The sequence below is a fragment of the Lupinus angustifolius genome, chromosome LG10, assembly GCF_001865875.1.
Source record: "Lupinus angustifolius cultivar Tanjil chromosome LG10, LupAngTanjil_v1.0, whole genome shotgun sequence".
NCBI classification, from domain to species: Eukaryota; Viridiplantae; Streptophyta; class Magnoliopsida; order Fabales; family Fabaceae; genus Lupinus; species Lupinus angustifolius.
The window spans coordinates 3,706,391-3,723,359 of record NC_032018.1 but is presented as its reverse complement, the minus strand read 5'-3'; the positions used below and the strand labels follow the sequence as shown (position 1 = coordinate 3,723,359).

The 16,969-nt window shown below is 33.5% G+C and overlaps 2 protein-coding genes across 2 annotated transcripts; one reads left to right on the top strand and one right to left on the bottom strand.

The window, feature by feature from the left end:
- LOC109358829 (retinol dehydrogenase 12-like) lies at positions 1,890-8,200 on the top strand. Its single transcript, XM_019603291.1, has 10 exons — positions 1,890-2,218; positions 2,990-3,110; positions 3,365-3,482; positions 3,759-3,895; positions 4,508-4,609; positions 5,662-5,754; positions 6,990-7,062; positions 7,565-7,836; positions 7,891-7,928; positions 7,973-8,200. Exons 1-8 carry the CDS (start codon positions 1,992-1,994, stop codon positions 7,825-7,827), a joined length of 1,134 nt encoding a protein of 377 aa, XP_019458836.1. The 5' UTR covers positions 1,890-1,991; the 3' UTR covers positions 7,828-7,836; positions 7,891-7,928; positions 7,973-8,200.
- On the bottom strand, positions 9,290-11,994 carry LOC109358828 (uncharacterized protein At4g15970-like). The gene is made up of 4 exons (XM_019603290.1): positions 11,693-11,994; positions 10,806-11,171; positions 10,096-10,577; positions 9,290-9,411 (listed from the first exon to the last, which is right to left on the bottom strand). The coding sequence occupies exons 1-4, from the start codon at positions 11,963-11,965 to the stop codon at positions 9,360-9,362; spliced, it is 1,173 nt and encodes a 390-aa protein (XP_019458835.1). The 5' UTR covers positions 11,966-11,994; the 3' UTR covers positions 9,290-9,359.

Here is a 16,969-nt window from a genome sequence, read left to right as displayed (position 1 = left end):
CAGCACCTTCCTGCATCTTTAGGCCATAGAGTCTCTGTTTCAAATACAGCTTATTTGTTAGAGACTTGGACATGAACCGCTTCTCTAATGTCTCCCATACCTCTGTTGGTGATGTCAGATCCATAACATGATACATCATCTCATCTGATAGACAAAGCCTTATGGTTTCCGCAGGCTTCTCCTTCAACTCTTCCCAATCCAGTTGATCCATACCCTCTGGTTTATTCTCATGCAGCGCCTTTGATAGACCTTGTTGAGCCAACACATCCTTAACCCTCCTTTGCCACAATCCGAAATTACCAGTTCCATCGAACTTCCCCACCTCGAATTTGGCACCTGGGTTAAGAGCCATCTGATACCAATTGTTGGGAACAAGCGAACAATCAAATAGTAAAGAGTATAGAGACAAGAGAATAACACAAGAGATTTGGTAACGAGGTTCGGCCAATTGTGCCTACGTCCCCGGGAGCGTTGAGCGGCTACCACTATATATTATTAGAGAATAAGGATTAGTGTTTTACTATTCTTCTCCTTGTTACATTAGGTTTACATAACATCAATATATATAGCCCTCTACCCCAACCCTTTACATCAGCCTAAGCCCATAACTTGTATTGCTGTTATCTAGAGATATGAGTTATTGCACAACATCTTCCCTACAAATGTTTAAAGAACCACACCCATATTCTTGATTATTCCTTCTTCGTCCTCACACAAAAGTCACATCCAAAATTTCTTTTTCTTGAATTTCTCTTTTGACCCAAACCATTTTCTCTTTTCTTAAATAAATCCTTCACACAGTGAGATCATTCAAACACCACTGACTTCTCTCCCTCTCTCCCTCTCTTATCCATTTCCGAAGCTTATTTCTGGAAGCTGAGCTCGCAACGGAGAAGTCGTTGACCATGGGGGCGCACGATTTAACTAAGTTTTTTGCTTCCGGGTGAGTAGGTGTCACCGATCATGGTTTTTGTTTCATAAGACCTTGACATGTACTTTTACATGAGTATAAGGATGTTTCATAATAAATAAGGATTGTGAGATGCGACACGACATAGGACATACCATCTAGAAAGAGATTACATATTTATTACAAGTCCTTTTCCTATCTCATTTCAGTTCAATGAAAAAAATGATACTTTATTAAGATGAAAAATTCTAAAAATATAAAATAATATATTTATATTAGAAATTTTATTGACTAAAAATATGGGAACATATTTATTTTGGAACAAGTAATCCCATTCCATACCATCTACGTTAAAAGAACTTGTCATGACATTTTTTGGTTTTTATGTTTAATTTTAAGTTCAACCACTTTGATTTAAGTAATCACATATAGAGATAATGGGACACATGTTTACTTCTATTAACTAAAACTGAGTTAAAGTAAGCAAGAGATTAACCTATCACAAATAACATTTTTAAACTAAAATGATAATTTAAGTTTAAGGAATTTTTTTAACAATCGCTTAAAAATAATAAAAAGAAATTGTCATCCTTCATACTTTTGCAAATTGTTTTCAAATGGTACATCTAAAATATCATAATGAAATAATAAAAGGTAATTCTTCACATTAGAAGAAATATTTTAATTCTAATTTAGAAGTTGTAGATTTATATTAATGTTTAATGGAAGCAGATCCTTATTTTATGAATAAGTTAAAAAAATTAATCTATATCATAGTTAATTATTCGATAAAAGTCTAATAATTTAAATTAGGAAATAAATATAAATCGTTAGATTTTTATTGAAAGAATGAGTAAGATATTGAGTGAGTTTTTTTTTAACTTAAGTAACTCTGGATGTTGAATAATTGAGATCTAATCTTTACTTAAAAATAATCAAGTGTGCCAAAACTCGATTATTCCAATGTTTTGTTGAGTAACTTTGGAACTCTACGGAGTGAGCCAAAACTCAACACTACGCTCTGACCAATATTCCTACAAAACATAGATCTCTTAGATTCTACGCTAACACACACAGAGTTATGGCAACGACGTCGTCTTCAAACGGCGACGCTGAAGCATCGAAGGTGAAGAAACAGTGTTTGGGTTGGATAGAATGGTTCAGAGGTTGGTTTTCCCTCATATACGAAATGCTGTTTCAGCGAATCATGGCCAGTCACTTGCATAACCCTATGCCTCTACCTCCAATCAATGATATCACCTGCATTGTTACTGGATCCACCAGTGGTATAGGCCTCGAAATTGCAAGGTTTAGATTCATTTGTATATTTTTTTCTTCATTTTTTTGGATTTTATGCTTATTAGCTTTCATGGTTGTCTCTAAAAATGGTAATAAATTATGGGTTTTTGTTAAAAATGAGTTTTTTATGAAGTTGGAGCTGGTGTCGTTGTTTGGTTATGGAGACAAAGACCATTTTGTGAAGTGGGTTTGTGTTTTTTTTCCTGTTGTTATGGATGGAATTTGTGTTTTTCTAACTGGGTTAACTTTAAAAAATTCAAAGGGTCTCTTGAATTATTGCAGTAAACAATGGTTTTCTATTTCACTTGTGGGATTGGGGTTGGTGTTGTTGTAGAATCATGTAGAAAGGGGAATTTTGAGAAATGGGTATTTGTTGCTTTTGTAGTTATGGATATAGAATTTGTGTTTTTACTTGATTAGTTGTTTACACGTGAGTTTTGTGTGTTTAACTTGGCTAACTTTCGAAGGGTATCTTGAATGATGGTAACAATTATGGTTCTGTTTGGGAAAGGGTGATATGTGTTTGTCCCATTTTCAAAAAATATTTTATTGAATATATAAATAAGTTAATTTTAAATTATTAAACGGGTCATCGTAAATGATGTAGCATTTTGGTTACTAATGTTTCCCTCATTTGCAAGGAAGGCAGGTAGCCAACCTGAGCCCACGTGGGAATCTAGTTAATCCGTGGAGGGTGACACAGTCAACCAAAAAATTTCTGTTTACAAAGAAAGGGTAGCTGATTAACGGGATTTTTTTGTTATGCTGCTCATCGTGCAGGCAATTGGCACAAGCAGGGGCTCATGTTGTTATGGCCGTGAGGAATACAAAGGCGGCTCAGGAGTTGATCCAGAAATGGTCGGTCGACTCTGCAGGGTTGGGTATTGCTCTTAATGTAGAGGTAACTTATATATCCAATACTCATTAATGTGTAAGAAACGTCAAACTGACACTCTAGGCATGCTTTGCTGAATCCTATATTGTCTATGGAATTTTTGTGTGTTGTGTGTATTTGGACTTATTTTGTTTTGAGGAAAGCTTTTTTTAAGATAATATTCAGAAGAGAGCACTTTATGAATGCAAAATAAGCTAATTCGAAACATGCATTCAGTTCGACTACTTCTGGCAATTGACATCTCCCTATGGCTTGTCAAGGTGATGGGTGTTGATCTTCTCTCCTTGGATTCTGTAGCAAGATTTGCTGAAGCATGGAATGCACGATCAGCACCATTGCATGTTCTCATTAATAATGCTGGAATTTTTTCCATTGGAGGTTGGTATTTATGATATAACAATATTGGTGCTGAATTTTAGCCTTTCTTATCTTTTGTCTATCATTCTGAAGTTGAAAGATCAGTTTTGGCTCCATTTGTTTCTGGTTTGAGTATATACTTGTAATTTTTTGGGATAGCTTGTTTTGATATATTTAATTTCACTATCTTTTGTTGTGACAAAATTATCAGAGAAAGGAAATGATACATACATGCAGATTGATTCTCATTGAAGTCAAAAGTGACTAACCCATCACATGTTTTTTGTTGTTATTCAGAGCCACAGAAATTTTCAAAAGATGGTTATGAAGAACACTTGCAAGTGAACCATCTTGCTCCTGCTTTGCTTTCAGTACTTCTTTTGCCTTCCCTTATTAGGGGTTCTCCTAGTCGAATTGTTAATGTGAATTCCGTTGTAAGTCACTTGCTATCTGAAAACTTATATACATAAGATGTTAGGCTGACACATCAAAGTTTCTTTCCTTTTACTTTAAAGCAATTTATATGTACCTATGGAAAGTTTTTTCTTTTCCAGGATGTTTGTTTGATAGGGTCAACATTTATTGCTTGTTTGTTTTATGCTTGGGCATATGAAAGAAAAAATTCACCAACACTGAGAAAGTGATTGCCGAGAGTTTGGAGGATAAGAGATCCTCCTTTAACCGGTCATATGCTTTATAAAAAGGAAACATGTCAGACAAGTAATTGGTGTAAGAAATACGGGCTGTTGGTTGATGTTTGACATGCAATATTGTTTTGCTTGACTGTTCTATATTTACTGAAGAGTGTTGATATTGCTTTTCTGTTATCATAATAGTGAAGTAATTATTCCTAGAAAAGTGACTAACCCATCACATGTTTTTTGTTGTTATTCAGAGCCATAACAGTGAAGTAATTATTCCTAGAAAATTGAAAATATTATTTATTTATAGTGACGAATTTTAGCATGTTTTAATCTTTTACATTCATTTACCCTCATAATCTTAATAGTGCTTAGTCTTTTCTACACTCCATTTTTTCTCTGTAGATGCATCATGTAGGCTTTGTTGACGCTGAAGACATGAATCTCACATCTGGGAAAAAGAAATTTTCTAGTATGATTGGGTATTCAAACAGCAAGCTGGCACAGGTGAACTTCCCCTTTTGAAGTTTTTGACATATTGATGACCTGAAAAGCCTCTTTACATATATGTTTTTAATGGAGTGAAGTACTTGCACCTTTATGTGAGGTCATTTATCTTTCCTGTTAAAATCTTGAAATGTAATTAATTGTGCACAGTTCAACTGATGGGGTTTTGCCACAATTGAAATGTCTCTTTGTGTGTGTGTGCGCGCACACACACTGTTTCAACCATTGAAATATTTCTGATGTTTGATCTGTCCCATTAAATTTTAAAGAATGAAGGCAAAAATAATTTTATGATTAAATGGTTGATGTTTTCTTTTGTTTGAAAAGTGATGTACATTAGTTGTAAGATAATGGAGTCCAAAACAATTGTGCACCAATAAGAAATTTGCCACATTGATATTCATAACACAAACATACATTCCAATGGTGGATATTGATAAATTCATCCAACACAAAGTTATTCATTGATGGAATCTATCCATCTCACTATCTACCTTGAATTTTCTGCGATGTCGTGCTTATGATTGCTTTGAAGGAACTTCCATTACTAATATGTCTCTGAGTTTGCTGTTTTCTTTTTGTTCCGACATTTCGGAGGTTTTCTTTCCCTCTAACCAATTACTTATCTATACAGATTAATCCAGACAACCATGCTGTGCAAATTGGCACAATGGTGGTGGATGTGATAACAATCATTTGATTAAGAAAAGTGAATTCACAAATCATGATTAGGTTCATTTGTTTACTACAGTTGTACTTTGACCATGTGATCCTCTATTGAGTAGAAAGTACTGAATGCTCTGCTGTCTCTCAATGCACATAAATTATTATACTGCTCACTTCTACACAATATTTTTTCATTTATCATTTCTATCTTTCTTAAATATATGCTTTATACTCATTTGCTTTGTATCTTTAAAGATGTTATTATCAATATTGGCTAATAGAGTTGATTCTTGCTCGTCAATTATGCAAAATAACGGGAAAGATAATAGCTTTGGTTTACCTTCTTGAAGTTGTGAATGAAACATGAGCCGATGTTTGTATTGCAGGTTATGTTCAGTAGTGTCCTTCATAAGCGACTCCCTGCTGAATCTGGCATCAATGTATTGTGTGTGTCACCTGGAATTGTCCAAACTAATGTTGTAAGTCTTTTGAAGAATTTGAACTTCTGTTTCCAAATGGGACATATATGGCTGTAATAAATGTGTGACAAACTGAATATAATCTCTGCTAATGGGGCAGCATCGTATCTAATTATTCCTATTATTTTGTTAGAAGGCAATAGTGAACCTTGGGAAGTTATCTTTAGTATTGTAATTTTCTTACACCCCTTGCTCATGTCTGTGTCTGTCAGCTTTGCTGAGAAAAAACATTGGATGTGGGAGGGGGTAGATTGTATTAAGTGGGACACACTTTTATACCATAAGTAGTGCAACATTACCATACATTTTTTAAAGGCCCCAGGAAACTGAATTTTGTCTTCCAAGTTGAAATTATGCTGTGATATTGGATTTAGAATTTACAATTCAGAGTAGCCCAAGGTTCATGCCTTAAATAGTTCAATCCTTGAAGTAAAAGTTACCGCATCCAATTGCAGTCTAAAAGTAATGTGAAGAAACTCAATTTAATTTTGATTTTAATTGGATACTTGGCTCCGTTAATGTTTTTTTAAATATTTGTAATGTGATTAGCTATTGTCTAGGGGTTGCTGTCTACCAAGTTTTTTTAACAATACCCATAATAATTATTTGCACTAGATAATTTGCAAGTTTACTCGGATGCTTTGTTTATGATTATCTTTCTATTGCTGAGTTGAGGTTTGATTAACTAGAAGTCTTGTGAGGCCTATTTGCTTTGTCTTGTATGACTAGCGTAATTTGAAATGCATGTGACAGCGTAGAAAAATAAACTATGTTAAATTAATTGGTTCTTTGAGAGAATATTCTAGTGTCAACTGGATTGAAGAGGATTATCTAATAAAAATAAAGGTTGGTTATATTAAACTAAGGTGTATCATTGTATCATTCATTGTATATGATTAGATAACTCTGAGGCTAAATGGTAAATTATGTTAACCATGATGTGCTGTGACTACCAGTTTAAAAGGCTAGGCTGCTAAGGGCCTAATTGTTTTTTTATTTTGGAGGATTCAGAATCCTGTTTGGTTCCTCTAGGAGTTAACTGCTATAATTTCCGTACATAATAGTGTCGCTAATGAAATAGTCATGGTTTGCGGTTTAAAATAGTTGATCGTGGATTAAGACTTACCAAGTTCTTTGTTGTATAATGGGGCGTCTATTGTCATAGGTTCCTTTTCTATCTGCATTGTTTCATAAGCTTAATGCTTTTTTTATACTTTCAACTTTATATAATGCAGGCAAGGGATCTTCCAAGAATTGTTCAATCTGCTTATCGTTTGATACCTTACTTCATCTTTAATGCTCAAGAAGGTCGGTTTTATCACCTTTTCATGGTAGAAATACTTACCGTCTTTAGTTTTTAAGCCCTATTGTGGCCATTGCATGTTTTAGATTTGTGATGTGGCTGGATTTGAAACCCATTGTTTCAAGTACAGGCCAATCATGTGCTCTCTCTTTCTCTTCTTTGTCCATTCCTTTTGGTTCTAACATTTTGGTGCACTTAAAATTACTTCATTTCATCTAGTAAAATATGAATTTCAGTCTTGGCAATATAAGGGCTTGTTGGATTGAGATTCTCAAAAAAATGATTCTCCAAAAACTTTTCCAGAAGACTTTTTTTGTGTGAATTCAGACTTTTTGGTTCTTTTCCGGCAGACTTGCAAGGAAAAACCTAGACAAACTGGTCTTAAAAATGTTTCAATATTAGTTCAATTGGCCAAACACCCTCATTGATGATGCACACAAAAGTACTTATGTGCTGAAAGTTTTCAGGACTGACTATGAAGATAACATCACTAATTCTGCAATACAGGTTCCAGGAGTACTCTTTTTGCTGCCACTGATCCTCAAATATCAGAGTATTGTGAATTGTTGAAAGCAGACGAGTGGCCTGTTTGCGCCTATATTTCTCAAGAGTGTCGTCCAGCGAATCCATCAGAAGAAGCGCATAGCATTCAAACAGCATATGAAGTATGGGAGAAGACATTAGAGATGATTGGTCTTCCTTCTGATGCCATGGAGAAGCTTTTAGAGGGAGAAGATGTTAAATGTCGGTACGGATATGAACAACAGTAATCTAATTTCAATGATGACAGCAAAACACCTGTTAGCTGTAGTGTCCCATCCATTCTCCCCCTTAATGATGTGTAAGGGCATTTACGTTATTTATAACTAAGTCACAAGCATTTTACTCCGAGTTTGTCAGAGAAGAGCTTCTTTTTTTCCAACAAGAATGATAATGGCTATAACTTTGGTACTATCACATTTTTTAGGGAATGTTTTCAAATCCAAAATTTAAATGTATATCCAGTTTACTCCTGATGGGTGATTCTAGCTATAAACTAATGGCATGACTTTCTAGTTGAGTTTACTATGGTCATATAGAGGTGTATGAACTAAATTAGTACTATGTTGTTTAGTTATTTTGACCATAACATTGATGATTCCCTCTCATGCCATTGTGCTAATGTTTCTGTCCATTTGAGAATTTGTTACCATGATTCTTGTGTCTCTTTATTTTGCTTGTTGTATCTTGTGTTATAATATGATGAATGAGAGGGATAACGAGGAACAAAAACAAAAACAGTGGAAAAACTTGGAGTAATGTGGTTAAGGATGTTTTGGTTTTAAAAACCTGTCGTGGACACTTGACCCATACATTATAGGGTAGGGTAGCCAAATACCTAAACGGGGAATAATTAATGCTTATTTTTTATAAACAGATACCACTAATACAACCATATATGTTCAAGGCATTTGAAACGATCAATTCATGAGTTCTCATCTATATCATAATTTTCATCATACAGTCTCACCAACATGTAAAAACACCTCCAACTTTGACAATACAAACAATTGGTTTGGGTACATAAATTCCGAAACTTGAGTAACCATTCCCCAACCTTAAAACTAATTCATAAACGTTACCAAATTAACATAAAAGTGTTACTTAGGGGATATTTAAAAGTGCAACCTAAAAATCCATATTTTTTGTTTGTTATAATTCACTGTCATTTTCTGTTAAAGTTGGAGAAAAAATGATCATCCAAAACTTTTGATATATATGATTCCTATAAACATCCCTATTTATTTGTACCCAAAAATGACTACTAGACTAGAATGCTAGTATTTCGTTCCAAATAAATCAAGAGTGTAATATAATTTTAATGCTTTTCTCGAGAATCCATTTGAAGAGAAAATTATATGAGAAAAAAATGTATTCCCTAACAAAGAAAGAGTTTTATATAGTGGCACAATACATTATCCCATCATTCATGACTTATCCTTTTTGACAAGTCAACATGTTTTCACCCTCTTTTGCCATAATTTGAGGTTTAGGTTAAGAGTCATCTACCAATTGACTCTGATATTATTTGTTGGTGTAGCCGAAACGATCTTTACGCAGCATTGTTCACAAACAATCAAATAAAATACATTAAATAAATAAAAAAGAAGAAGACAAGATAATTTGTTCAGACAATTGGGCCTTCAAAAAATAATACACTAACTAGATAGTACATAAATGTTATAGTGTATACATAGATATTACCCTCAAATTATATACCTCTTCATACAAACAAGTATCAAACAGTTACACGCGAGGACTGTCACAACCTCCTCCCATTATTCAATCTTCCTTTGCTACGTTCGAAGGATGTCCTGCATGATGTCAATAATGTGGAATATATAATTAAGAGACAGAAAATTATGCCAATTATTGATGGTAACATAGAATGGGGCATCTATTAAATTATCCTTGTGAAAGCAAAATGGTATGCAACTACTTCATTTTTTTGTTTTATTAATAATTTGTTTTAAGATCATACATAAGAGTATATTAAACATTAATTAAGTACTGATGTTAAAAATAGTATAGTGTTATGTGCACACTTGTAAGGTGCATATCACCTCACATCATCGAGGTTGCAAATTTATACATAATGTAAGGTAGTCTTTGGTGTTAAGACAGAAAATGTGAGTAGAATTATTTGTTAAGGTAAGTGTGAGAATATGACCAAGCCAATGCTTATAAGGCTTGGATAACTTTTATCCTTTGAGCTAGTTTTTGAAATTGGGTTAGGTCTAATAATTCTAATATGGTATCATAATTTGACCCTCGTGATGGATCACTCACGAATATCAAGTTTGGCAAACTTCACACTCCAAATGTCCGGTCTTGGGCGTGAGGGAGTGTGATAAGATAAATCTTAAATGGATGAGAATATGGTCAAGCCAATGCTAAGAAGGCATAGACAACCTTCCATCTATTTATAAGTTGGCTTTTGGGTTAAGTTAGGATTATTCATTCTAATATTATTGTTCAACAAAAGTTATTTACATTACCTGCAACTTAGTGGTACACTCCAAGAAGCCTTTAACTGTTTTTTCGACTTGTCAGGCCAGGCCATGTATTTCCTCCAATCCTCAAGCAAAATTTTAAGATCAATGATTTTGTTGTCTAGACCAACACAACAATTGGCATGCATTGTAGAGACCTTGTTAAGATCCTTGCTGGGCTGACAAAACCCACCAAAATATTCTGTGCTAAGGAACCTAATCTTCAATTTCATTCCAGCAATGAGATTATTCTTTTTGATCTTGTTGAACACATCTTGGTCATGCATCTTTGGGTAAGCATCCTTAGAGGCAAACCAATACCTATAGAACCAAATAGTTCTAAAATTAGATTTTACATAGGTTAACCCTCCATTTGGCATGTTATCCAAGTCATAGGAGTTGCCATTGAAAAAATCACAAGCAATTTGGAAATCAGAATCTTTGTAAAATTCTTTGAATGGGTCTCTAAACCACATTATATCAGCATCCTGCAAGGACAACAAAACAAAACATTCAATCGGTCAAGAAACATCATCTCTCATTATTTAGTATCAAATATTAAGATTAATTTATCGATCAGAAATTATGACACAAGATTACAACACAAAGTTATACAACAAATGTTATCATTTGTTATGTGGCTTGGATGTGTGTGCATGGTAAGGTATTGAAACAAGTAGTTTCTAGCAAAAGAAATATATGTATGATATATATACCGTGAACACAAAGTTGTACCCCAATTGAAGGACAGAGCCAAGAAATTTAATTCTTCTCCACATCATGTGTAGGTAGACTGGGGTCATAAAGAATGCTTCATTGGTAAAATTAACACCTTTGGTTTCAAGTTGATAACAATAAGGGTGCAAAATTATGCACCTAGCATATGCCTTTTGGTCCAAAGTTACTACCACCAAGTGCTTCAAAAGCTTCTCTGTCTGGTTCCCTTTGTGAAAACTCTTAAGAAAGAGATCAAATATTGAACCTGGCTCTGCCCATGCATCATTCAAAGTTGTGATTATCACTGTCTTGTCTACCATAGATGCATTTTTAAGAACAATCTCTAGCTTTGGGTCAATGATTTCCTGATCATAGTTCATAGAAGAAGTTCATCAAACACATTGGGAAGAAGGGATAATATGACAAGTTTGTAAACTAAAGTTACCCATTTTTTGGTGTATTAGAATATTAAGAATAAAAAAACCCACACTCATAATCCATTAATTTCTGCCCTTTTACCTCCATCAGTTATAGATCCATGAACCCTTCCAAAAACTCTCAGAAATTGTGTTTCATAGTAATAAAAATAAAAATTAGAAGAAAAAATTGTAATGAAACAGCTAACTCTACTCAGAAAACAAACAGCGATAACCTAACTGCATGAACATAAAAAAGAACAGGTCATTTAACTTCATAAAACAAAAGGTTTAGTTCAAACCGATCAGAAAAAAGTAGAAAACCATCATGAACTGAAAAGGCATGAAAAAAACAACTATACCCAGAATTTATTGGTTCGTAAAAAATGAGAATCAAAAGCCCGAAAAAAACTCAAAATTTTCACGCACAGAAAGAGGGGGGAAAAGAAATAGAAGAAAGAGAGAGTTACATTTGCAAATACACCAATGAAGTGTTGTGAAATTGAAGCGAAACCAAAGGGAGAAGCAGTTTTATATAGAACCATCCACAATACTGTAATGCCAACAAAGAATGCAGTCACTTTGACGACCCTTTTCACCAAAAGGTGTCTACTGCTGCCGGAGCCACCTGAACTCAATGGCTTAGAGCCACCGTTCTCGACGCCACCGGCGGTGGCTGACTCCTTCATTGTTTGATCAGCTGAAATGGGGTGGCAAAAACAAAAGAATCCCTCTACGTTCATGTTATTGAGATTATATATGTGTATATATTGAATAGCTATGCTTCTTTGGTTTTCTTCACCTACCTAAAGCAACAAGTATCTATTTATATATGGTATATAATATATTATAAATATATATTTATAATATATGTCAGTCGAGAGATTTTTTTCCAAAGTTACAAACATATTTTTGAGAATTGGAAAAGAGGAAAGAGATGATGAATGAATAATAAATAAGGGATTTGGAAGATGTATGGGTAGCAAAGAGGATCTTCTTCTCCAAAACTTCATACAAACCAATCATATATCACTAAATAATTACTTTATGTTTTTTTTCAACTATTTAGTAACTTTTAATTAGATTAGATACAATGGGACAAAATATACCAGATAGCTGATACACATTTGTATGGATATGGAAAGAAGAATGTGTAATATTTATACATTAGAATATAAAAATTTATACATACTTATTATATTATTTATATTTATTTTTTTAAAATTTAATGATAATAAATGAATAATGTAAAATTCATGGTGTTAGTGCATTAATTTTTTCCTTAAACTCGTCACTATATCTAGGTGGAATACACATCCTGTAAAATAACATGAATAAATAAATAAATTATAGTATAGATTTTAAATTATTATCCGATGTTAGTTCAAAGAGATGATGATTGGTTGTCAACAAATATATAAATGAATAATTTTATAAATTTTAATTAAATGCTTTTGATGAAAAAGGAAATAAAGGGATTTTGTCTCAGTATATACAGTTTTTTTATTTCATGTGTTAATTATTCAATATTATAAATTAATATATTAAGAAAAATTGGACTAACTGTAAACGATAAAGAAAGACTCATACTTAAATAGTTTCTCAATGTTTAATCCATCCCAAATGATTTATTGCAAGCGAAATAAGTCTTAGACTAATAGTTAGGGTGGTCTTATTCCGGGAAGAGAAGTAGATTTTATGTCTCTTCTATCACAGGTATTGTCCATACTTACGATTTCCGAATTTTGCATTAATTCTCACAAGGATTTAAGTTTTATCTCTTAACACATATTGATTACAAGCATCAACTTTTAATGATTATAGTATGATATTCATGCACCATCAATATATATTTTTATATAAAATTAGTATATTATTAATTGTTCATTTATATACTTATATTTAAGAGTTTTAATAATTAAATATGAATAGATAATGATGTTATGATAATTTGTACATTTTTTTCTCTCGTATATATTATTGCACACATTTTTATCACTATCCATCCCATTTGGTGTGCTTCATTTTTTTCCATGAGAGTTTGTTTACCTGGAAATTAACTATTCGAACATATATAATATTATTTTGTCTGTTTTTATCACTTTCGCTTTTGACAAATATAACCAATTATTCTCGCAATTTTTGTAAACGAGAACGTAGAACACCTGTCATGTACATGTGTACAAACAATATCTAAAATATTTATTGGCGACACTTTATATTTTCATTGTTTTATTATTATTTTTCTCTATTTGCATCTAGCATACTTTTTAAACAAAAAATAAATAAATATCTTTAATATATATAATTTATGTTGAAAATGTCATACTAAGGAATATAATTTTGAGCTCTCAATATTTTATTAAGAAAAAAACTTGTGTCAAGACTTATGGAAAAGTAACTAATAAAATTTTGATAATATATTAAAAAATTATTTTAATTATAATTTAATTATAAACAATAGTGCAAAAAAACATAAATAGATTTGTTTGCATATATAACATGTTACATATGTTTTAATAAAAGTTGTTCTCTAATTCCGCTCCTAATCATGTCTAGGACATGCTTTAGTTTTCTTTTTTTCTGTTTTCCTTGGGCTTTGCCCAGTAAACCATGAATAAAATATTAATGTGATATTTTATATTGTTGATTTAAGTTGCTAATGGTACCATTGATGATATGGTATTCGATACTCTTACTTTAAATATTTGCTAATGTTAATTCTGTATGCTGCTAATGGTAATATCGATGAAAAGAAATGCAATTAAAGTTTTTTATAACTCATCCACTACTAATTTGTATTATTTTTATTTGATAGTCAATAATAATTTTTAAATCAATGGTAGATAATTTGCTGACAGTGTAAAAAATATTTACACTCTTAGTGTATACATATTAAATCCTTAAAAGAATTAGGATAAAAATGGAAATTCAAACAAATTATTTACTATCACAAATCCAATTAACACTAATGGATTAAGAATTGTGAGTCACCAGTCAATTAATTTTAAGCTTAATTAGATAAATGTGTAACATTTTGTGTAAACCAGGTCAATGCATTAAATAAGTTCCTTAAAATATTTATGTGATTGAAGATTAATAAAATTTAAATTAATCATGACAAACTTCAATTGTATTTGACCAAGTTATTAATTAATATATTCACTAGTATAACAGTTATGAAAGTACAAAGTTTACTTTTGGTAGACTAGATTTTGTCTAGTAATACTTTTTGTAATAAAAAATGTTGGACCAGACTGTGACTGGGGAGCCTTCAACTACCGGGGAGTTTCATTGTTACATGGGTATGAGAAAAGTGAAGAGTCACAAGTGAGACACCAAATCTTGAACCAAAATCTTAAGGCATTAGTTCTATGAGTCTTTCCTTCTTATAAATTCTTTCGCTCCTCCCCGCATATCCAATGTGGGACTTCCCACTTGAATAAACTCAACAATCTTCCCCCCCCAAGTGTGGGTACCACACACTTTCCGGTTCGCTCCCCCTCAAGTCCACCATCTCCCAGCCAAACCATCGGCTCTGATACCACTTCAAGGACCAGACTGCAACCAGGGAGTCTCCAACCACCGGTGAGTTCTATTGTTACATGGGTATGGGAAAAGTGAAGAGTCAAAAGTGAGACACCACGTCTTGAACCAAAACCTTAAGGCATTGGTTCAATGAGTTTTTCCTTCTTATAAACTCTTTTACTCTTCCCCGCATATCCAATGTGAGACTTCACACTTGAATAAATCCAACAATCTCCCCCTCAAGTGTGGGTACCACACACTTTCTGGTTCGCTCCCCCTCAAGTCCACCATGTCCCAGCCAAACCATCGACTCTAATACCACTTGAAGGACCATACTGCGACCGGAGAGCCTCCAACTACCAGGGAGTTCCATTGTTACATGGGTATGAGAAAAGTGAAGAGTCACAAGGGAAAAGTGAAAAGTCACAAGGGAAAAGTAAAGTGCATCTCAACATCAATATGCTTAGTTCTTTCATGATACATTGGATTCTTTGTCACATATATAGCACTTTGACTATCACAGTAGATGGTTGTTTCTTCGAGTTGTATACCCAACTCTTCAATTAAACCTTTCTCCAAAATGGCTTCCTTTACGTCTTTTGTTACTGTGATGTACTCTGCCTCAGTTGTAGACAAAGCAACAATTGATTGTCGTGTTGCTTTCCAACTAATAGTACAACCACACAGTGTAAAGACATATCCGAGAGTGATCTTCGCTTATCTAGATCTCCAGCATAATCCGAGTCAACATATCCAGTGATCTTATTTCCAACATCTTTGACTTTACCATACAAAAGCCCTATATTTGTGGTACCTTTCAGGTAGCGCATAATTCACTTCACAGCCTTCTAGTGAACTTTACCAGGATTTGCCATATATATGCTTACCACACTTACTGCATGAGCAATATCTGGTCTAGTGCACACCATGGCATACATGAGACTGCCAACCGCACTAGCATAAGGTACACTTGACATCTCCTCTTTTTCATTCTCAGTTTGTGGACACAAGGCTATTGAAAGTTTGAAATGAGTTGCCAATGGAGTAGTGATTGATTTAGCATTTTGCATGTCAAAGCGTTCCAACACTTTCTCAATGTACTTCTTTTGTGACAGAAAGAGTGTCCCCTCTTTTCTATCCCTCTAAATCTCCATTCCTAGAATTTTCTTTCCAGCTCCCAAGTCCTCCATTTCAAACTCTAAGCTCAATTGAGCTTTCAAGTTTCTAATGTCTGACATGTTCTTACATGCGATCAACATGTCATCAACATAAAGAAGGAGATAGATAAATGACTTATTTGCGTTATTGTAGTAGATGCAACTATCATGTTCACTTTTGGAACATCCATTTTCAAGCATGAATGTGTCAAATCGTCGATACCATTGTCTAGAAGATTGCTTTAGGCCATATAAAGATTTCTTCAAAAAGCAAACATGATCTTTCATCCCTTGAATTTCAAATCCTTCATGTTGTTTCATGTAGATTTGTTCCTCCAACTCACATGCAAGAATGTCATTTTGACATCTAGTTGCTCAAGTTCTAGATCAAAGTGAGCTACAATTGCAAGTAGGATGCGAATAGAGCTATGTTTTACCACATGAGAGAAAACTTCATTGAAATCAATGCCTTCTCTTTGTGTAAAACCTTTGGCCACTAATCGCGCCTTGAATCTTGCATCTTCAACTCCAGGGATTCCTTCCTTCTTCTTAAAGACTCATTTGCATCCAACAATCTTTTGAGCCTCCGGTCGCTTCACAAGAACCCAAGTATGATTCTTATGAAGAGACTCAATTTCCTCTGTCATGGCAGAAATCCATTTGGAAACTTCTTTATTATTGATAGCTTCTTCATATGATTGTGGCTCACAATTACTGATATCATCAGCAACATTTAGTGTGTATGACACCACATCAGCATAACCATACTTTTTTGGAGGTTTTATATGTCTCATTTGCATGTCGCTAGCCAACTGATAATGTTGTAATTGAGAGATATCACTATTAGTACATGCATCATGGACTTCTTCTTCTTGATCAAGTGTTTTTTCTTTTGTTGGCTCCACCTCAAACTCCACCTTCTCCAAGATATTGAGATCTTCATTTTCACTTGATGACTCTATATGAGGCTTTAGCATTTCAACTTCATTAAAAGTAACATCTCTACTAATAATGCACTTTCTTTTCTCTGGCCACCATAACTTATATCTTTTCACACCATTA